The 22,302-nt window shown below is 34.6% G+C and overlaps 2 protein-coding genes across 2 annotated transcripts in view; both read left to right on the top strand.

The window, feature by feature from the left end:
* Nucleotides 1-21,118, top strand: part of ret (ret proto-oncogene receptor tyrosine kinase) — a 31,711-nt gene extending 10,593 nt beyond the window's left edge. Inside the window, exons 2-20 of the mRNA XM_067422510.1 lie at nucleotides 2,325-2,561; nucleotides 3,732-4,025; nucleotides 5,613-5,851; nucleotides 5,973-6,168; nucleotides 6,610-6,809; nucleotides 7,268-7,550; nucleotides 13,405-13,533; nucleotides 13,650-13,760; nucleotides 13,888-13,998; nucleotides 14,333-14,589; nucleotides 14,713-14,860; nucleotides 14,955-15,062; nucleotides 15,157-15,371; nucleotides 15,459-15,581; nucleotides 15,738-15,808; nucleotides 16,963-17,100; nucleotides 17,316-17,415; nucleotides 19,075-19,222; nucleotides 20,248-21,118. Coding sequence (XP_067278611.1) covers nucleotides 2,325-2,561; nucleotides 3,732-4,025; nucleotides 5,613-5,851; nucleotides 5,973-6,168; nucleotides 6,610-6,809; nucleotides 7,268-7,550; nucleotides 13,405-13,533; nucleotides 13,650-13,760; nucleotides 13,888-13,998; nucleotides 14,333-14,589; nucleotides 14,713-14,860; nucleotides 14,955-15,062; nucleotides 15,157-15,371; nucleotides 15,459-15,581; nucleotides 15,738-15,808; nucleotides 16,963-17,100; nucleotides 17,316-17,415; nucleotides 19,075-19,222; nucleotides 20,248-20,405 — 3,266 coding nt within the window. The 3' untranslated portion in view covers nucleotides 20,406-21,118. The remainder of the gene's footprint in view (nucleotides 1-2,324; nucleotides 2,562-3,731; nucleotides 4,026-5,612; nucleotides 5,852-5,972; nucleotides 6,169-6,609; nucleotides 6,810-7,267; nucleotides 7,551-13,404; nucleotides 13,534-13,649; nucleotides 13,761-13,887; nucleotides 13,999-14,332; nucleotides 14,590-14,712; nucleotides 14,861-14,954; nucleotides 15,063-15,156; nucleotides 15,372-15,458; nucleotides 15,582-15,737; nucleotides 15,809-16,962; nucleotides 17,101-17,315; nucleotides 17,416-19,074; nucleotides 19,223-20,247) is intronic.
* A 491-nt stretch (nucleotides 21,119-21,609) lies between these two features.
* The window catches only part of csgalnact2 (chondroitin sulfate N-acetylgalactosaminyltransferase 2), a 12,590-nt gene continuing 11,897 nt past the window's right edge, over nucleotides 21,610-22,302 (top strand). Inside the window, exon 1 of the mRNA XM_067421441.1 lies at nucleotides 21,610-21,741. The gene's annotated coding sequence lies outside the window, so the exon portion shown is untranslated. The remainder of the gene's footprint in view (nucleotides 21,742-22,302) is intronic.

The raw sequence follows: 22,302 nt of genomic DNA, 5'->3' as shown, positions 1-22,302 counted from the left end.
TCACTCTGAAATCGCTAAATTTCTCTTTTGATTTTAATTGTCTATACAGCATTCCAGTATGTGGTCTTCTTAAACACAACTTTTATGCATTTTAAAGCCTAAATACAATTGGCTAATGGCGTATTATACATAAGAACCACCCACCCCACCATCCTAATCCTACCCAAGAGTGTGTCGCACACCAAAAAGTGCATATCATATGCACGCGAAAAACTGCATAGCATATGCACGCCAAAACTCATTTTGGCGTATCCATTCCACAAGATTTTGCAATCGTACTATTGATACGCATTACCATGTGATCGCGTTGCACAGTCACATGACTTCAGCATCACCACCATTATTAAGCTCTCTTCAGTCTTTATTTAAAAAATTATCCCTTTGAGTTTAATTTAGAATAGGTTACAAGAACAACGGACTAGTGAGTAGATGAGTTTCCTGTTTAATGTCCTTGACAACCTCTGTAGTACCATTTAGCCAGTTGTTAGCAACCACCTTTTTCAAACCTTAAAATATGTACTAATATATATTGTTGTAGTATAAACTTAAAACAAAACTATTTCAGACATTTAACAAAAACTTATAAAAACTCATTGACTTCAGGATGATGGAACTGGAAGTGCTAAAATGCTTGTTCCCGGAATTTGGCCTGCAAAATACGTCATCCCTGCAGCACTCTATTGATATTGCCTTTCAGAGCCAGGTGGTATTATGGAGGAACATTCTCATTCTAGAAAGAGTTCGATTGGATAAAAAGTTGGGCGTGAATGGGCATCAATATTTTGGTCCATTTTCCCCAGATGATAAAGATCTGTGTTAACGTTTACCTGTACACTAGTATTGATGGCTTTGAATCTAATAGACACTAAAAACCACCAAAGTTTAATTTTGAATTCATGAGGTCTTTAAAGAATGTTTTATGTCCGCAAATGTGGCTGTTGAGCCCATAAAGGAAAGGAACACAAACCAGTTCTGTGTTGTCTTTGTGTCTTGACAAGGCATTTAATAAAAATGGTTGTAGTGTTCCTGACTGTGTCTCCATCCTTCAGGAAGGTTGGCCACATTGTATCCATCAATCCAGCCTCCTGTCATCCCAGCACAGCTAAATTAAATCAATGTCTGAAACCAGAGACAAGGCTTCAACTGCAGCAACAGAAATAGAAAATCTAGTTTTGCTGTCTGCTAATGATATTAGTACGTTCCTAAGTGGCCGCCCACCGTCGTCGGACAGGAACACAGGAGAGATATAATTACAGCCTGAACACTTGCATCTCCATTTACTGGTAAAACACATGGGGATCTTACAGTGTTTTATAGATTACCCTTCCCCCCCTCTATCCACACTCGTCCTGCAGGTAATGATTCATTTCTAGGCAGTATTATGTTATCCACTGTAATTAAACTTCTCAAGGTGAACCCAAGGAGAATTGGAGACCGCATTATATTGACCATGTGAGAAATTCATTAAAAGACCAGTGTCAATGTCATATGAGCCGCTGTTTCATTTTTCGATGACAGAGGAGCGAGGGCTATTTCAACAGAAAAGCGGATGTGTTTAATGAGTTCATTGTGTAACCTGCCTACTTGCGTGGACGTTTCTGTTGTACGACAGATTGAGATAAGAAGCCGATCAATAAGGAGAGATCTGATGGAGTTAATTGCAAACTATTGAATGCATCATGATTGCAAGAGAATGTTCTTTTTTATCATTTACTGAGAATCAACAGCCAAGCGTTGCTTTACCAAATGCACACCTATAAACAGTAAAGATATTTGAAGAAATGTTCTATTTTACCATAGTCAAGCTTGCCTGTCATCTTTAAAACAAAAAGAAACAAAACAGTGAAACGATGGAAGTGAACTGGGACCTTTTTTTATTTTTTAAAAGCAGAAATGGGAGGATTATGATTTTATGATCTTACACATACATTGTTCTTTTGTTATAATCTCTGTGTTATTTGAGCTGTAAAGTTGTCATTTTTATGGTCGTTTTAGGTGTAAAGTTTTATGACCACTAAGTTTTCTTTACACAGAAAAGGTTTGAAGGCAATTAAGTATTTTCTTGTTTACATTGTTTTAAGGAAAAGGCGGATCTCAAAAGTCGATTGAGCTCAACATTTATTGAACCCAAAGTATTATTATTATTATTTTTTTATGGGAGTGATTCAATTTCTTACTCAATTTTTCATTGTCAATACAGGTGTATTGAGGATTAGTAAGAAATGTTTAAAGTATAGCCAAAAGTTAACAGTGGCTCTGATTAAACTGAAATGATGAATCTCCACGGTGCACACAGTATGACATTTCATGTGTATTTTGGACAGGTTCACTTGGACTGTATTTTCCACAAAGGATGTACACGGAGAGCATCTATGTGGGTCAGCCGCAGGGATCACCAGTGCTTCAGGTCCATTCAATGCTGGAAAGCTCTACAGAGAGGCCCTATTTCTACCTGTGCTCCCACAGAGACACTTATGCATCATGGTTTCACATGGATGAGGCATCTGGGATTCTTTCAATGAACAAAACCCTGGAGTGGAGCGACTTTAGTAGTATTATACGTGAGTTTGACATACACTGTAAAAAAATATTTTCATGATTTGTTATCTTTTGAATAAACCAATCTCCTTCATTGTATTCTTTTTATACGTATACATTGTAAACTTTTTAAGGCAACCATGTAACTTTTTTTAGTTAAACCAACATCATCATTTTTGTTTGAATGCTTTCTTATATAGCAGTTTCATCTGCATAAGTGTACTCAAATTGTATTTCAGACAGTGAACTATTATAGGCTAATATTACTCAATATTTTGCTAATATATCACGCCATCCATCACAGAACATTGTTTTGAAAAAAAAAAGTAGATTGAACCATAATAGTTTTATGCTTGTATTAAAGTGTACACTCTAAACAATTCCGGGTTAAAAACAACTCAAGTTGGGTTGAAAATGGACAAACCCAGAAATTGAATGTGTCCATTCACTGGGTTCAAACAACCCAATTTCTGGGTTTGTCCATTTTCAACCCAACTTGAGTTGTTTTTAACCCAGCATTTTTTTTTTAGAGTATAACACTGCAAATAAATGATTGTATCCTTTTTTTTTATACTTTGATAGATGTGCAAAAAAAAAAAAAAGGATAATAAATCCATTTTTTAGATAATGTCTTTATCAAGGCAAGTTTATTTATATAGCACATTTCATACCAATGGCAATTCAGAGTGCTTTTCATAGAAATTAATTAAAATAGTGGTAACATATGCATGAGAAAAAAGAACAACATGTGTACAAATTAAAAATAAAAATAAAAGGATAGTTAAAACAGTTGTAAAGATAATTTAAAAATAATAATAAATAAATAAATAAATAAATAAATAAATAAATAAATAAATAAATACAAGTTTATTATAGTTTTTCTTCTTTGTGTGTATATCACTAAAATGTGTTAGGTTCATGCTTAAAACAAGAACATTTTTTGCCTTTGAGGTATGAAATAAGTCTTAATTACTCTTAATCTTAAGCAATTTTGCTTTAAAAGTAATTTGTTTTAAGGATGTGTAGATAATTCTAGGAATAAATTCAAAAATACTGATTACAATTATTATTATTATTATTTTATTTATTTTGCAGTGAAATATAATGTTATTATGTACATCTGACAGTGTTTAGAGAGCCTTGTCAGGTGATTACTAGGGTAAATGACACTCTTCATGATTTCTCTCCTCCAGGCAGCAGCTTGGGCAGGTCCGATAAAGACCTTAACCTGAAGGTCGGAGTCTCTTCAGTGCCCTTACAGAAAGTGATGTGCCTGTTCCTTCCCACAGTGGAGGTCAGACTGACGTTCATTAACGACACAGCGCCCTCCTGTGGTCAGGTCGAGCTGAGCACATTGTGCTACCCTGAAAGGGTTTCAAACCCCCACATCACAGAGAACCGTATGCCAGGGGCCCTACGTCTGCTTCATCGCTATACACACGCGAGCATTTGCCCCAACTACACCATCAGTTATGGAGTGGTAGCAGGTACAAACCAAACCCAGTGTAAATGTCAATGCTTTTTGCATATTACAGAACAAGTAAGTTAGCCTAAAAAGATTTATTATATATAGTTATAATTCATTATAAATATTTAGATCAGCTCTAAGAATGAGCTTAATGTAGCAGAATAAATACCACAATCAACTAACCTGTTTGTCCAGCAAACACTCTGTGGTGATTGTTTATTAACTCTAAGAAATGTACATTTCGTGTATGGGAAATAACTTTGCTACTGTACAGAACAACTCAGGAGCATGTATTTGCAAAATGTGCAAGCTTAGTGACTCTAGTATGAATGCATGAACCACAAACAACAACTTCACGTATGACAAGAACAAGACTTTATTAACTAAACAGACTAATCTAACTTGCACACACGCCTACACAATGCAAAGAGAGTTAAAGCAGAATACAGGAAAGCAAGAAGTTATAGCAAACCATCCGTTTCTTAGTTCTGACCGGTTCTGACACACCCTTCTTTAAAAATATTAGGGGATACTTAATGTATCAAATAATGAGACTACGTTTGATACCTGCATGTCTCACCCATTTAAATAAAAGTGTCCTGATGCAATTAGTTGAGACTCCAGATGATCTTTTGCTGAAGCTGTTTTAATGAGAGAGAATACGTTTAAGTCAGAGGATCTTTGATGATTGGAAAGACAAGGCTTCAGCCTGGCACAAACTTGAGTGACCTTAGAAGTCTTAGCTCAGCATCATCTTCACATCCAAATTTCTCAGAATCCCTGTGATCTTTTAAAGCATAAAGTCTCCAGGGAGTCTGTGAGCCAATGGTAACTTAAACTTTTAGAAGGGAAAGTTTATGATCTTTTGTCTGCTAGCAGGGTGTTTTGCATTTGTAATTTGATTGGATAAAGAAACTAAAGATTTGTATAATACTAATATGCATAGGTATCAACATGTAATTAATGATCATTTAGGATTTTAAAATAGAAACTCCGCTGGTAAAATACCGCTGGTTTCACAGACAAGGCTTAATCCTAGTCCCAGACTAAAATGCATTATTGAGTTGTTTTAACAGTTTTAAATGATTGTTTTGTCTCAAGAGTCACACCAGTCTTTCTTTCTAAGGCACATTTATAAAAGCCTAATTAAACTGAGACGTAATTCTGGCTTAATCAAAGCCCTGTCTGTGAAACCAGGCCTTAGATACCAAACATGGTATACATGTGATCTTATGTAAGTAAGACTAAAACAAAGAGTTCATTTAAAGAGTTTAGATTAACACATAGGCAAAACACTACAAAATGATTACATAGGGAATAAAGGATTAGGGTGGACTGTATTGACAAAGTGTACATTTGTCTGTTTCAAAGTTAATTTAGTGTGAAACATCCGCTTGAGCTGTTAACCAGTTTTGTCTTGAGGATTTGTTTTTGTTACCACAGTAAACGGAGGCCTGGTGTTCCATAAAACTCTACCTCATGGTTTGCTTGTTGTGTGAGGGGTATTGCGGATTATTTGTCAAGTAAAGCAAATAATTGTGTGTCTTATCTATCTCAGTCGCTCCAGCACAGTGATATTAATTTTCTGTTATTGTATTCAATTCAGACTCTCCAGTTCCATTTGCGGTCGACGGCTCCACTTCAGAATTGGTGGTCACTGCACCTGTAGACCGTGAGGAGAAGGAAGTGTACCATCTGGATATAGTGTGTATGGTACGAACAGAAGATGAGCTGCAGAAGTTCTTTTCTTCTCTGCACGTGAACGTCTTTGATGAGGACGATAATCCTCCTTACGTGAACGGGACTGACAGTGAGGACGTCATAATAGAATTTAATCGCAGTGAGGTGCGTATCAGGCACTGTAACGACAACTGCCTGTCTGTCTGTCTCACAAATACATGGCCTTTTGAGTTCATATATGAAATATGAAAGTGACTGAATAATGGTAATCTGTTTTCTTTTATAGGGTACTGTCTATGGAACTCTGATTGTATATGACAGGGACACAACACCCGTTTATCCCACAAACCAAATTCAAAATAAATTGGTGGGCACCCTAAAGACGAATGACTCCTGGATCAGAAACACTTTTACCATTGAACACAAATTTAGGGAAGAAAAGGCCATCTTTGGCAATATCCGTGGGACGGTTCATGAATACAGTGAGTAATTTTTCCTTGTGAATACATTTTTAAAAAGTTATTTTGTGGACATAAGGCTGGAATACATTTCACAACTTTTTTTCCAGATTCTTGCCCAGATTTACAGTCAATGCTAGTCGACTCAAAGGCATTCTGCAGAATTTGGCCAGTCAGAATTGACAGAAAATCATGTAGTGATTGTGTGAAGTGTAGTTTAGCTTCTTTGATTCCACTTTGATTCCATCCAATCTGAGTATTTTGAGCTGGTTTTAGATCGCATTATTTGGATTCGTCATGTACCTCACTCATTTATTATACAATGTTCATCCTTTCTTTGTGTGTGAAGATTCTGATGCCTTGTGTTTTCAAATTTGTTCAGATTGTGTATTCCAGCCTTATGTTTAAAGCTCTGAAATACAGGACGGTTAGTGTATGAATGTGACCGATGTTGTCTGCCCTCAGAGCTGAAGCTCAGTCAGAATCTGTCTGTGATGGAGCAACGTTCATTTCAATTGGACTACCTGGTCAATGACACCACTTTTCCAGGCCCCGAGGGAACAGTGCTGTTACATTTCAATGTGACTATCCTGCCGGTTCCTATTCGCTTCTCCAATATCACCTACTTGTTCACTGTCTCAAAGAAAGCAACAACATACTCCCAGGTGCTTTAATTATGTTTTTAATCATTTTGAACATGTGCATGCAGGAGTAAAGAAGTGCTGTTTTAAATAGACAATATAAAGAAACAGACTTGCAATTCCTGAAGAAAATACCAGTCTTTGCATAAAGAATAATGTTTTATGTAGTGACAAAGAAACATTTTAGGTAAGTTTAGAGTTTATGAAATGACATCGAAGCTGGTACAAATTCAATACAACATAAGACTTTTAGATCACTATTTGCTGTGTAAAGGGGCTAAAGATGTTTTAAATAGACAAGAAATACTAACTCAGTCACAATTCACCTGTACCAATACATTTCTTAGTGCACATGGAATTATACTGTTTTGTTGTTTTTGCTTTTTCTATTTGACAATTTTCAAATAATAAACGGAAATACAATTTTCTTAACCGATTACTCCAGATTATCCCCACTAATGTGTCATTTGTGTCTTTATTAGATTGGAAACGTCTGTGTGGACAACTGTCTGAAGTTTAAGGGCATTGATGTCACATATCAGATAGAGATCGCAGACAGGAACATCTCTGCTGATGATCAGTCATGTTACATGGCAGTTGGCATTGCACAGAACCCAAAAGAGAAGACCGGTGTTCTCTATGTGAATGACACTGAGGTGTTACGCAGATCTGAGTGCCAGGTGCTGCAGTACGCAGTTATTGCCCAGGAGGAGCAGAGCAAGTTTCAGGCCAAGACACAGCTTCTCATCATATTTGAGGGTGAAGGTAAGGTCAAAAGTTCACAAGACTATGTCCATGAATACCGGGCTTGAACCATAGGTGTGAAAGCAACAGATGTGCTGATCCAACCCTTGTGAAAAAAAAGTGCACTTTAGTGTACTTTTATAAAGTGTACTTATTACACAGATAATATACTTATACTAAATACACTTAATTGTGCAATTAAATGCAATGTTTTCGGTGTACTTAACACACATTATATGTAATTGATTTCAAATTTATCACAAATTAAGTTGAAATAAAATACAATAAGTTGCAATTAAGAGTGATTTTTTGGAACAACTTAAGTGGTACTTAAATACAACTTTATATGTACTTTCATAATCACTTCTAGTGTATTAAAATTGTAATTAAAGTGCACTGCTCAATGTACTGACAAGCAATTAATGTGAACTAAAACATACTTTAATGTCAGCTAAATATACACTTAAGTGTGAATTAAATGCAATGTTTTCAGTGTACTTAACACACATTATATGTAATTGATTTCAAATTTATCACATATTAAGTTGAAATAAAATACAATAAGTTGCAATTAAGAGTGATTTTTTGGAACAACTTAAGTGGTACTTAAATACAACTTTATATGTACTTTCATAATCACTTCTAGTGTATTAAAATTGTAATTAAAGTGCACTGCTCAATGTACTGACAAGCAATTAATGTGAACTAAAACATACTTTAATGTCAGCTAAATATACACTTAAGTGTGAATTAAATGCAATGTTTTCAGTGTACTTAACACACATTATATGTAATTGATTTCAAATTTATCACATATTAAGTTGAAATAAAATACAATAAGTTGCAATTAAGAGTGATTTTTTGGAACAACTTAAGTGGTACTTAAATACAACTTTATATGTACTTTCATAATCCCTTCTAGTGTATTAAAATTGTAATTAAAGTGCACTGCTCAATGTACTGACAAGCAATTAATGTGAACTAAAACATACTTTAATGTCAGCTAAATATACACTTAAGTGTGAATTAAATGCAATGTTTTCAGTGTACTTCACACACATTATATGTAATTGATTTCAAATTTATCACATATTAAGTTGAAATAAAATACAATAAGTTGCAATTAAGAGTGATTTTTTGGAACAACTTAAGTGGTACTTAAATACAACTTTATATGTACTTTCATAATCGCTTCTAGTGTATTAAAATTGTAATTAAAGTGCACTGCTCAATGTACTGACATCCATTCTACTGTCTTAAAAACAAGCAATTAATATGAACTAAAATATACCTTAACGTAATTTACATGTACACTCTAATATAATGAAATACATTCATAATTAAATTTTTCAAATAATACAGCTGCAATTTTGTATAATAAACACATCCAAATTTAAATCCTCCACATTTATTGACAAAACAATCTGTAAAACAAATATACAAAAAAAAATTTTTTGATGCCCAAGAAAAACCCAAAAAACTATTTACACAAACACAAATTCATTTAGAAAGAGTCTGGAGGACAATGAGGATTATATGCAATTATATGTAATTATATGCATTATTATATATCTCCCTCATTCAAAGGTACCTAAATCTACCCGTCACAGAAAAGTACCTCACACAACAGATGAATAAATACAAACAAATGGAAAGAAAAGAATCGTTTCATGTACAACACTAAGATTCAAAACTTTGGGTAACGTTTAATTAGTTAACTACTTAATTTAACATGAACTTAGAATGAATAATAATATAAACATTTATTTATCTTAGTTAATGTTAATTTCAACATTTACTAATTAGGGGTGTAACGGCACATGTATTCATACCAAGCCTGCAGTCTCCCTCTCATTTACTGAAGCTTTCGCGCCTCGATCGCCCCCCCGGTGACCGGTCCCAGTATAGCCGCCCCTCTGTGTTTTCTAATAGACGCGAGGCAAACTAAATAATAAAATTACACTTCAAAATTTTTTCCCAAAGTTAGTTTATGTCATTGAAGGCAGTAATCATCACGATGATTTCATTTCAAGTGTTCGGTTTTAAAATAAGTTTAGTTTGAGTTAGTTATTTGATGCTATAAAAACAGGGGGTGTGACGTCATGATTGACAGCTGAGACTGATGGCTTCTCTGAGTGAAGTTGTCACTGAGGCACTAACGGACTTTTTTCGGAATTTTTGGGAGCAGATTGGTGCTTTAGCTTTAATTTCTACATTTCCATAACTGTTTATTTCACACAAACATAATTAATTGTGCTGCATCTGCGAGAGTGTGGGCGGGCTTTTGATATCGCAGCTGTACTTCCTGCTCTACTTCCTGCGCTCTACTGCACAACTCCGGTCCCGAAATCGCTACTGCGCAGACTCGGTCCCAAGATGTCCGCGCCGTGCACCCCCGCCTGAAAGCTTCAAATATGGCAAGCGGAAACAGATGATGTCGAGTCGTCCATATTTTTTTACGGTCTATGATTCATACCAAACAGGTTCGGTAAAGGACTTCCGGTACAGTGCACGTGTGTACCGAGCAGTACGAATGCAATCTTTAACAGTTAACAGACGGCTTGTTTAATGAGTGGAACACACTTCAATACAAGTTTTCATAAGAACATATGTATTCTGTCAATTTAATCATTAAATTCAAGTGATGCCATATTGATGCTCTTTAATGTGACATGACAGATCACTGTAAAGACACATCAGTTCAAGCAGCAACGCGGCACGACAGAATGTGATCACCTTGTCATAGTCAAAGAATAAACATGAATTAACATCAGAAGGTATGTTAAGGATACATTACAACTTACTAAAACGTATCACATTGTGTAATCGTTCAGTGTTTCAACAGCAGAAAGACGTCGATAAAACACGGGAGAGATGAACTCTTTCACTAAATGTATGCATTATATTAGCCTATATATTCATCATATTCTACTTAACCTGAAAAAAATCTAACCTATAATTAGATTTATAAGTTAGTGCAAAAACGGTCTTATGAGAAGTTTACACGTTTGCATACAATGGGAGTGCAAGTAAGGCCTCCCTATATAGTCTACACTATACAGCATTCTTTGTCGTTTGATTAAACAGAAACAACAAGGCAATTATATATTACATTCTGAATCAAATTATAATCTTTGTGTGCCCTTTGTTAGAGTTAAGCTTGGTAAAACGTCCTTCAAATATGTCGCAGCAGGTGCACTCTGAAGAACACTGCCTGTGACACCACGTGCTTTTGTTTATCGTTTCTGTTTTTATGCCAGCGTATAGATATAATATATACATAATTTAATTCATATTTAATTTAAGCTAAACTGGCATACATTATTTAAAATTAGTTTTGTTGTTCAGGCAAAAACTTATGGCAGTGACTTCGGTTTTTGTGTAGAACTTTCTTTCTTTTTCCACAGCGCCGGATGTCATATGGTGACTGAGAAACACATGGAACACTTCACTAAATTATTTCACGATTAAATGTGTTATTTTTCATGTTAACCAGGTTAATTTTGATCAGAACAATATAGTGTGGCTTTAATTCATCGTGAGCAGCGCGTCAAAAATAGACCTGGCGCCGAAACGATCGCGGCACTGCCGCTTCTGCTCTGCTCCTGCTACGCGCCGCTGCGCTGCCTCTGCTGCCGGTGTGAATGCACTCATCTGTTAACATGAGCGCCGAAAAAAATACGCGCTGCTTACGCCCTGCTTACGCGTGCAGTGTGAAGCCGGCGTTAGATACATGATAGGAAACATGATGAATTCACCTCCCGAGTCCCCTATCTGCGATTAAACTAAATAACTACACCGTAATAGAGAGCTACCATGTTACGGTGAAAATGTAAAATCAAGAGAGCTTATATCTAGATATACTTACTTGAATCGTTATTTGTAGCATATAACGTCTCATCTGTAATGATCCAAACGGTTCGCTCCTCTGTTGTCTGTTGTCCTTCAGCTTCATTACGCATCGCGATGACGCAAACATGGCAGACCGCGCATTTTTCAAAATCATGACGTAGTATTTTTGGCGCATGCGCATTGAAATATTAAGTATACATATAAAATAAGATATTTCGTGCATTAAATGTTGATTATAAATGACGTATTAATCATCCCTTTCTCTTCAGGTTGTTCTAACACACTGTGTAGTTGGACTGTATTTCAGAGAACTTGACTCATTCACCTAACTAAAAGTCAATCATGTTTAGAGTCTGATTAAAATTACATGTAGCCTATTTTAACTGAATTTTAATGCAAATTAATTTGGTTTAGATTTGTTCAACTTTTTCTTGCAATTAATGCAATTAAATGTGTGTTTAATCGCCATACAACAACATAATATTTAAAGCAGGTTATTCTGTACACAGATGTAAAGTAGCCTACAGTATAGGCAACTCCTCTCATAAAGATTGACAATGTCAAATTATGTAGAAAACTGACACTTGTAGTTGAGTTCATAGGAGCTAGTTATAACATTTCAACAGTATGTTGTACTGGAGTGTAAGCGAGTGAAATTTTGAAGAAAAATAAAATTAACCAATGTAAATTTGGACAACTCATTTTTTTTTAAATCATTTATTTTCCATGTGCTTTGTCATTAGTAAAATAAGTGCACTTTATGAAACAAACTCATAATCAAAATGGTTTAAGTAAATTTAGGTGTAGACATTATTACAAGGTGCATTTTTAAAAAGTGCACTTAAGTGTGTTTATAAATATTGTCATACAAGTGTACTTTCTTTAAGTGAAAATTAACTAGATATTATTACAAAGTGCACTTATTAAAAGTGCACTAAAGTGTGTTTGTAAATATTGTCATGAAAGTGTACTTTTTTAAAGTACAAATTAATTATATATTATTACAAAGTGCACTTATTAAAAGTGCACTAAAGTGTGTTTATAAATATTGTCATGAAAGTGTACTTTTTTAAAGTACAAATTAATTATATATTATTACAAAGTGCACTTATTATAAGTGTACTAAAGTGTGTTTATAAATATTGTCATGAAAGTGTACTTTTTAAAGTACAAATTAATTAGATATTATTATAAAGTGCACTTATTAAAAGTGCACTAAAGTGTGTTTATAAAAATTGTCATGAAAGTGTACTTTTTAAAAGTACAAATTAATTATATATTATTACAAAGTGCACTTATTATAAGTGTACTAAAGTGTGTTTATAAATATTGTCATGAAAGTGTACTTTTTAAAGTACAAATTAATTAGATATTATTATAAAGTGCACTTATTAAAAGTGCACTAAAGTGTGTTTATAAATATTGTCATGAAAGTGTACTTTTTTAAAGTACAAATTAATTATATATTATTACAAAGTGCACTTATTATAAGTGTACTAAAGTGGGTTTATAAATATTGTCATGAAAGTGTACTTTTTAAAGTACAAATTAATTAGATATTATTATAAAGTGCACTTATTAAAAGTGCACTAAAGTGTGTTTATAAAAATTGTCATGAAAGTGTACTTTTTAAAAGTACAAATTAATTATATATTATTACAAAGTGCACTTATTATAAGTGTACTAAAGTGTGTTTATAAATATTGTCATGAAAGTCTACTTTTTAAAAATACAAATTAATTTGATATTATTACAAAGTGAATTTTAAAAAAGTGTACTTAAGTGTGTTTAGAAATATTGTCATTAAAGTGTATTCTCTTTAAGTACACTTAAGTGGCACTTAATTTTAATTATATCATATTATCTACAAGTGCAGTTTTTAAAAAATATACTTTAAATATATTAAGTGCACAAAAAATACACTTTCAATACAATTAAGCACACTTCTTTTTCACAAGGGAAGTGCTAGTCGGATTGTGATTTTGTGCTCTGCTTTTTCCTATCTGACTGTGCCGTGTGGCAGATCGCATGAGGATGGACGAGCAGCGGGTTTTGGCTTGTTCAGAGAAGAGACAGCGAGGGGAGTGTGAGGCGTCTCGAGGCCTGGGAGCCCCCACAGGCAGATGCCAGTGGAGACAAGGGACAAATAAAGGTTACCTTGACTTCTAAAGTGGCATAGAATCAAATACACTGCACTTACCGTATTACTGTAGAGCTGTTTCTATCATTCGAAAGGACAATTTTTATGTCATTGTGTTACCTTTGCAGGAATATCTAAAAATTACTCCACCTGTTCCCCTGACCTCCGCACGTGTCCAGATGGTTATTGTGATGCCATTGAGAGCAAGAACATATCTATATGTCCTCAGGATTGCTCAAGTGAGACTCATTTAAACTTGCATTGTGTTTTTGTGGCTTTCCCTACAGTACGGTTTAGTTAGATCAGAATAATTCTGCAGTTGAGCTTTTATGAAGTGCAATAAATAAGAACATGTCTTTTTGTTAGGTGAGCCAATAATTGGGGGTTTTGAGAGAGACCTGTATGGAATCAAAGCTGGACATGGGACCTGCTACTGCTTTTCAGGAAAGTGCTTCTGTGAAAAAGATGAATTGGAAGGTGAGCTGTATGATGTTTTATGTTTAAAAAATTTCATCAAGGTAAGATATGTAAGTTCACATAAGAAATGAACATGTTTCCCAGAAGTCAAAAAAGGCAAATTTGCTTTGATCATCCAAAAAAGCTTACACCCCCCATGTATTGTTTCAGTGTGTTGCCTTCTTGAGCATCAGTGTAGTATTTTGTAATAAATATGAGTCCCTCAATTTCTCCTCAGCGTGAAAAAATGTATCTCAACTGTTGGAAAGGATTAAAATATGCTGGAAAAACTAACCATTTGATGTGTATATATATATATATATTTACAAAATGCTTTTTTCTAATTGTTTTTCAGAGGCTATTTGTGATGAAATGTGTAAGACCATCATTGCAACTGGCGTCCTCCTATCCTTCATTCTTTCCATTCTCCTGTCCTCATACTTTATCCACCGTTATCACAAGAGCACACCTAAGCCGCCCATCGCCTCAGCTGAAATGACCTTCCGCCGCCCGGCCCAGTCCTACCCAATCAGTTACTCAGCCAATAACGTTCGTCGAGCTTCTCTCGATTCCATGGAGAATCAGGTGGCCATTGACACCTTCAAAATACCCGTAAGTATTGTTCAGTGTCTTAGTTTTCAGTCAAGTTCATTCATATTGATTTTTTAATAAAAATTGTAACTGATTCGTGAAATCATTATTAATTGTTTCTGTTCTGTTCATTTCTGTTAACAGGAAGATCCAAAATGGGAGTTTCCACGAAAAAACCTAGTGCTGGGAAAAACTCTTGGAGAGGGAGAGTTTGGAAAGGTCGTGAAGGCCACGGCTTTCCGGCTCAAAGGAAAAGCTGGATACACTACAGTTGCTGTAAAGATGCTGAAAGGTATGCAACTCAAAATTGCATTCCTTTTAAAAGCTGGATGTGCTGGAAAAATCAGACTATAATGACTTCTAAACATCCATTTTTTTCACCACAGAAAATGCATCTCACAGTGAGCTTCGAGACCTTCTGTCTGAGTTTACATTGCTCAAGCAGGTTAATCACCCTCATGTAATAAAAATGTATGGCGCTTGCAGCCAGGATGGTAAGACATTGTTTTTTAAAAAGCAGCAACTGTATGTTAAATTGAGCATGCCTTTGTTTTTGCACTGTGTGCTTACACAAGTCCCTTTGTTCAGGTCCATTACATTTAATTGTTGAATACGCCAAGTATGGCTCACTGCGGAACTTCCTGAGAGAGAGCCGGAAAGTTGGACCAAGCTACATGAGCAATGATGCCAACCGAAACTCAAGCTACTTGGAAAACCCAGATGAGAGGGCTCTGACCATGGGTGACCTCATCTCCTTTGCATGGCAGATCTCCAGAGGAATGCAATACCTGGCTGAAATGAAGGTATGTCAGCAGTTTAGGGAATATCCATCACAGAATATCAAATGTTCCGTTTTAAAGAAACGTTATAATGTAAGAAAATGTGTTTAGCTTGTTCACAGAGACCTTGCTGCCAGAAATGTGCTGGTAGCAGAGGGAAGGAAGATGAAAATTTCGGACTTTGGTTTATCTCGAGATGTCTATGAGGAAGATTCATATGTGAAGAGGAGCAAGGTGATACATTTTGTTCAGTTTAATTATTTGCATCAATCTAGTTATATCCTAACTTTCACAGATGCATAGATTTTAGTCTCATTCTCTAGAATAATATATGGTTTAATGCAACAATACATTTGTTAGTCTATGTCATAATGTGCTCTCAATTTCTAGGGTCGTATTCCTGTCAAATGGATGGCTATTGAGTCTTTGTTTGATCACATCTACACCACACAAAGCGATGTGTAAGTTATGTAACACATAAACTCTAAAGGCCCATTCACACCAAGGACGATAACTATAGGGATAATGAAAAAAATAAAAGAACAGCAGTATAAAGTAACTATAATGACAACAGCACAGAGGAACGATATATAGTCGGAATCCCTTTCAGAATTATTATTCTGCTTTAAAGAGCTTGAGTATTTAAAGCGGCAGACGTCTTAGAACCACTTCAAAACAAACAAAACGATATTGTGCATTGGTGTGGACGCTAATATAGTATATAATAATAATAATAATATAATAATTATTGTTATAGTTATCGCTCTTGGTGTGATAGCCTTAACCCTAACTAATGTATCTATACAATGTAAAACAAATATTGTTGGTTTAACTTAAAGGGTTAGTTCACCAAAAAAAGAAAATTCTGTCATCATTTACTCTCCATCAAGTTGTTCCAAACCTGCATGAATTTATTTCCTCTGCTGAACTCAAAGGAAGATATTTGGAAGAATGTTTGTATATAAGCAGATTTTAGGCCCCATTGACTACCATAGTAGGGGGAAAAAATACTATGGTAGTCAATGGGGCCCAAGATATACTTATATACAAACATTCTTCCAAATATCTTCCTTTGTGTTCAGCAGAAGAAAGAAATTCATGCAGGTTTGAAACATCTTGATGGAGAGTAAATTATGACAGAATTTTCATTTTTGGGTGAACTAACCCTTTAAAAAAGTAAGTAACCTGGTTGCCTTAAAATTTTGAATTTATTAAATAAAATGTTTGAGTTGATACAATGAAGGAAATTGGTTTAATAAATAGAAACTCAAAATATTATTGTATCTGAACCACATAAAAAAAGGGATAAATCATGAAAATAGCACAATTTACCATTTTTCACTGTACCATCACAAATTAAACACACACGATTACCCAATATGCTTACAAAATATTTTAATAATATTTGGATAAAGGTTGTCGATTCTCAATAATGTTCATTGTATTTACTCAAATTTTTAATTTCAATGAACTCAAAAATGTTAGGCAACCAGGTAACTTATTTTTTAAATATTTTTTTAAAGTGTACAAACAATCACCACTTCATGTTTAACATTTGAAGAATTAATTTTACTTTCTAATACAATCTTTTGCTCTCATTTCTCTCTTTCAATAGCTGGTCTTTTGGTGTCCTCTTATGGGAGATTGTAACTCTGGGTGGAAACCCCTACCCAGGCATTGCTCCGGAACGGCTTTTCAACCTTCTGAAGACAGGATACAGGATGGAGAAACCAGAGAACTGCACGGATGAAATGTGTGTTTAACAGTCATCACGTCATCAGTTGAATGTATTGTAGAATCAAGAGCAGGATGAACAAATCATGTTCCAAAACCACTATAATCATGATATATATAATGTACTTCTTTTTGTGTGTATTTATTTGTCATAAATTTCACAAGTATCCTTTACTTGGGTGACAATCACATATGTTCTGTATCAGGTGATGAATGCTCTGTTATGTGATGTAGGTACAATCTGATGCTTCGTTGTTGGAAACAAGAGGCAGACAAGCGCCCCACTTTCTCAGACATCAGCAAAGAACTTGAGAAGATGATGGTGAAAAGCAGAGTAAGAACACTATGAACACTTCCTCTCACAAACAATCACACACAGACACAAATCCGAACAAATAAAAACATTCCTGAATGAAATGGTAACCTGAGTTGAACAACGCAGGCTGAATAGTATTTACACACTTATTATTTTATACATAAAATACTGTTCAAAGGTTTGAGGTTAATATTAAAAATCACCCACGTAAGTACTATTTCGGTGCAAATTTGGCTATTTTTGGGATACTTTTGACTGGTCATTGGGCTACTTTGGTTGCACAGACATGGCAACCCTGATTTCATTGCTCTTCTTTTGGACTTTCTATTCATTTTTTGATTTGATTTATTTAACAATTAAATTTTAAAACAAGTACAGTCAGGCCCAAAAGACCATTTCATACATATAAAAAAACAAAACTGTGGAGGATAAAATACACAAAAAAGCCATAGGCTTATTTCCATTGTGGTCCTCAGAGTTCAAAATAGATGAGCAGTTCATAATGGGAATGAGATCAACACAACACACAACCGCATATAATATAATACCTCAAACATTATTAAAAATACATTTTTGATCTTCTCTCCTAAAAGGACCTTCTTCATGAATTTGTTTTAAGCAATCAGGCAATTTATTCCAAACAACTGCACTGGAATATAAAAACGAATTCTTCCCATTTATACTCTTATACCGACACACATATTATTAATCATTGACCTTGTAGAAAAACAATGAACATCTCTTATGAAAACATAGTAGTCACACAAATACTTTGGAACATTTCTCTATAATATTTTATACACCATCATCAGCTTAAGAAATATTACCCTCTTGTCCACTTTTAAAAACCCTATTTCCCTAAAATGATTAATATTTAAATGCATTAGTGGATGAAGGCCTAGAATAATTCTACACAACTTGTTCTGAGAAGTCTGTAATTTAATTTTCACTCGTTTAGTAGAGCCACTATACCAATAAAGTTGCTGCATAATCAAAATGTGTTTGTACTAATGCACAAGCTAACATTTTTAATAATTCTGAAAAAAATGTATTACAATTTCCACAAAAAATATTAAGTAGCACAACTGTTTTCAACATTTTTGAAGGGTTAGGATCACTGAAGACTTGCTGAGAACTCAGCTTAGCCATCACAGAAACATATAGTCATATAAGTAAATAGTTTTCAATTGTAATAATATTTTACAATATTAAATGCAGCTTTGGAGAGCATACAAGACTTCTTTCAAAAACATAAAAAAAATCTTACTGACCCTAAACTTATAAACAGCAAAGTTTGTTTATACTTTTATATTGTTATAATGATGAAGAATTCCTCAAGGTAAGTGATTAGGTAAAACAATGGATGAACACAGAAGAACCCTCCTGCTGAGAGTAAAGGTTTTAACTTCTACTTTGTCCACCATAACCAAATGCTATTATAACTTAGAAGACATGAAATGTTAAACTGACTGTTTATACTTAGTGTGCTATCATACATTTTGTTTTACTAATATATCACAATAATTGTCATTTGCTGTCTAGTGAGGGATGAGACAAATCTCATAATAATGTAAATCTTAAGAAACGTTTATTCTTTGACAAAATATGTGGTTACATTAAACAGTTATACTACCTTTTCTCTCATTTCTCATTTTAATAACTGTTTCCCTTCATCAGGACTATCTGGATCTCGCGGCTTCCACCCCGGCAGACGCCCTGCTGTATGACGACTCTCTCTCTGAAGAGGACACACCCTTAGTGGACTGTAGTAACACCCCTCTCCCTCGAACCCTCCCCTCCACTTGGATTGAAAACAAGCTCTATGGTAGAATTTCCCATGCATTTACTCGATTCTAATACAGGGAACACAATCAGTTTATGTTTGTGCCTTCCATAGGAAGTGCTGTGATTGTGCTAACGGCATGGTTGCCAGTGACTTATTAATACTGCTCGTGTTTCATAGATTCAGTTAGTGCTGTAGTGTCTGGATCTAGGGATCAGATGTTTCATTTGGACCTGCTTCCGATGTACTCTATTATTTGAAATATTCATTTTAAAAGGCTTAATTGTCCAAGTATTACTACTACAAATAAAACGAAATAAGTTTTTACACATATACACAAAAATTAATATGTGTTATTTTCAGTGAGGAAAATATATTCTCAGATGTGTTTATGATTTACATCATATGTGAAATTTGTATTGGTTTGCAGCGCTTTAAGTTAAGTTTTACATTTGAAACAGGTCCCGTGTGCTCTGGATGTGCTCTGTCTGTAATATCCTGAACATATTACAGAAAATGAATGTTTAAAGTAGATGGAGTCAGTTCTGAAAGCAGTAAGGCTTTTGAATTAAACTCTTTTGTCAGATCATCAAAATATGCAAGAATTTCTTAGCTTTCCCTAAAATGATGGCATTAATAGTAGAATAAATAAGCAATAAAATGACCAGGAGCTAGAGAGTTTTTATGCATGGGCTCTTTAATGTCAATTATTTTTGGGAGTATACACACACACACACACACACACACACACACAAACCTTTTAGTAGAGCTCTGATTATCTGTTTAATTTAAAGGCATGTACATAGAATGCCAAAGACAATACCGATGTCATGATGATGTCATAGACTATATGATGTCACCACTGTGGAATATTGACATGAATGACCAAAAAGCACTCAAAGGACCAAAGAACGAGTTCATGCTTATACCACATGCTCAGATGAACCCGTAATTCGTGCTGTTTTATGTAATTATGTTCAAACGCTGAGCTGAGTTTTGTTTGAGAGCCTTACTGTCTGGACTTAATGCTTCCTCAGTGCAGAAAAATGATATGTTCTCGTTTTTAGGCATGTCATACCCGAACTGGCCAGAGAAGAGCCCGGTACCGCTCAACAGACTTGATGCCACTAACCCTGTCTTTACAAGATATGCCAATGATAGTGTTTATGCAAACTGGATGGCTTTGCATTCTCCCGCAAAAATTGTGGACACGCTCGATAGTTAAAAACGCAAAACCAAAATCATTGGTGGAAAAGACGTGGGGGGTGGGAAGATGTGTATATTTATATGATACTGTATATATGTTGTATGATGATAAAGTCGGTTCCCTTTTATTTCTGCTGTTGTGTAGAAGATGGGAGGGTGGTAAAAGATTTCAAATTGGCTGGAATTGCATAAAACATGCTTCAAGCAGCTCATAGGCGAATGTTACCACGAAGCCCTGTTGGCCATGTTGTATCACTGCATGACTCTGTACAGTTTAATGTCCATGTTTAAGTGCCTGTGCCGCTTCTGTTAGAGAACAACAGTTATAAATGCATGACCGAGACAATCTTGGTCCCACTCCAGGAATCAAAGGGAGCTTCTTTACCATCACCTACTGCAGATGTTTGCCTCAAAGACTGGAAATGTTTTTTTGAAAGGAGAAAAAAAAGCCATGTTTGTTTTTTTCTTGATCATGCATCAGGATATGACAGAATCCATTACTTTTTTGTTTTTTAAATATTCATATTTCGCTTATGGTAACTACAAATTATGAATATTGCCGTAACAGATTATGAATACGTTTAATTTAATGTCATATGGTGATTTAATTTTCATTCCTTGTAAAGACATTATTTGTGCAACAATTACTAGGCCTAAAATACATAAAGCTGAGTGTGATTCCTCATTATGTTGTCAAAACATTACATTTCAATAAATAAAACTGTTAGAAGATGTCATGGTTTTGTTTCTATATTTTATTTCATTATCAAACTTCATGAAAGAGTGAAAGTTCTAATTAGTTAAATAAAAAAATGTAATGCATCTGTTATGATAGCGGACACATTCTTATAGCCTATACTGTGTGACCAAAAAATTAATGATCTGAAAAACAGGTACAAAGTAGCTGACTCGTTGTTAACATGTAAAATGGGCCTGAGATAATTTTTTCCCTTCATATGAATGGGAAGATTTATTTAAATCAGACACAATAGAACTTTTTTCTGACATAGAAACAAAGTGGAGCAGTAGTAGCCTACTCTGAACCAACACTAAATAAATACAACAAATGAATTCAACTCTAAAAAGGAAGTGGGTTCATTTTCAAAGCAGACGTTCAAAAATGTAATAATTATAGGTAATTTTCGTAACCGTAATGTTTAAAGATTTTTTAAACATCTAAAGACAACAGGCTGGCTTTTATTTTGAAATTCTGCGGCTCAAAGCGGAAGTAACATGCTTCCTTTTTTTGATTGCCCCGTGGCGTTCTTTTCCCACATTTATTATGCTCGGTATTCTATTGAACAGTTGCATTAAGAAGCGGTTACCGACAGCTACATACAATCGCAACCAACGCGGTAAGTGTCGCACGTTTCCGGGTTTATTTTATTCGCAAAAAACAACAACTTTAACATCGACATTTCTTCCGCAAATGGTTAGATATTTGCCATAATTTCTTTTCATCAGGCTTATTGATCAGCCAGCCAGATGTTTTCTTGTGCGCATAAAGCTGTGTTTCTTCACTAATCTATAAACACATGGATTGTAATATTATTCAGAGTTTTATGTGGTAATTTATATTAAGGAGTAAATCAGAATTGCGCTGAAACACACGCAGTTCGCTAAATATGAATAGTTTTATACGGTGTATGGAGTCAGAATAAACATTGGGTGATCAGGAATCCGACAACGCTTACCACACGGCTAACTGTTACCTACAAATTAGCAAAAACATTTATATAAAATATTGTTTATTAAATTAATATTGCTACTATATTTACATTATTTATGTCTTCTTTTTAGATTATCTTAAAGTTTAGACCCGCTAAAAATTTGTCTGTTACTATGTAGAAAACAATAGGACATCTGCTTAGCAAAATGTACATTACTAATTGACATTATCAGTTTACCAGTTAGTT

The sequence above is a fragment of the Pseudorasbora parva genome, chromosome 17 (assembly GCF_024679245.1).
Source record: "Pseudorasbora parva isolate DD20220531a chromosome 17, ASM2467924v1, whole genome shotgun sequence".
In the NCBI taxonomy this organism is placed as follows: Eukaryota; Metazoa; Chordata; class Actinopteri; order Cypriniformes; family Gobionidae; genus Pseudorasbora; species Pseudorasbora parva.
Note: the sequence above shows the minus strand (reverse complement) of the source record. Positions and strands in the feature narration are given on the sequence as shown.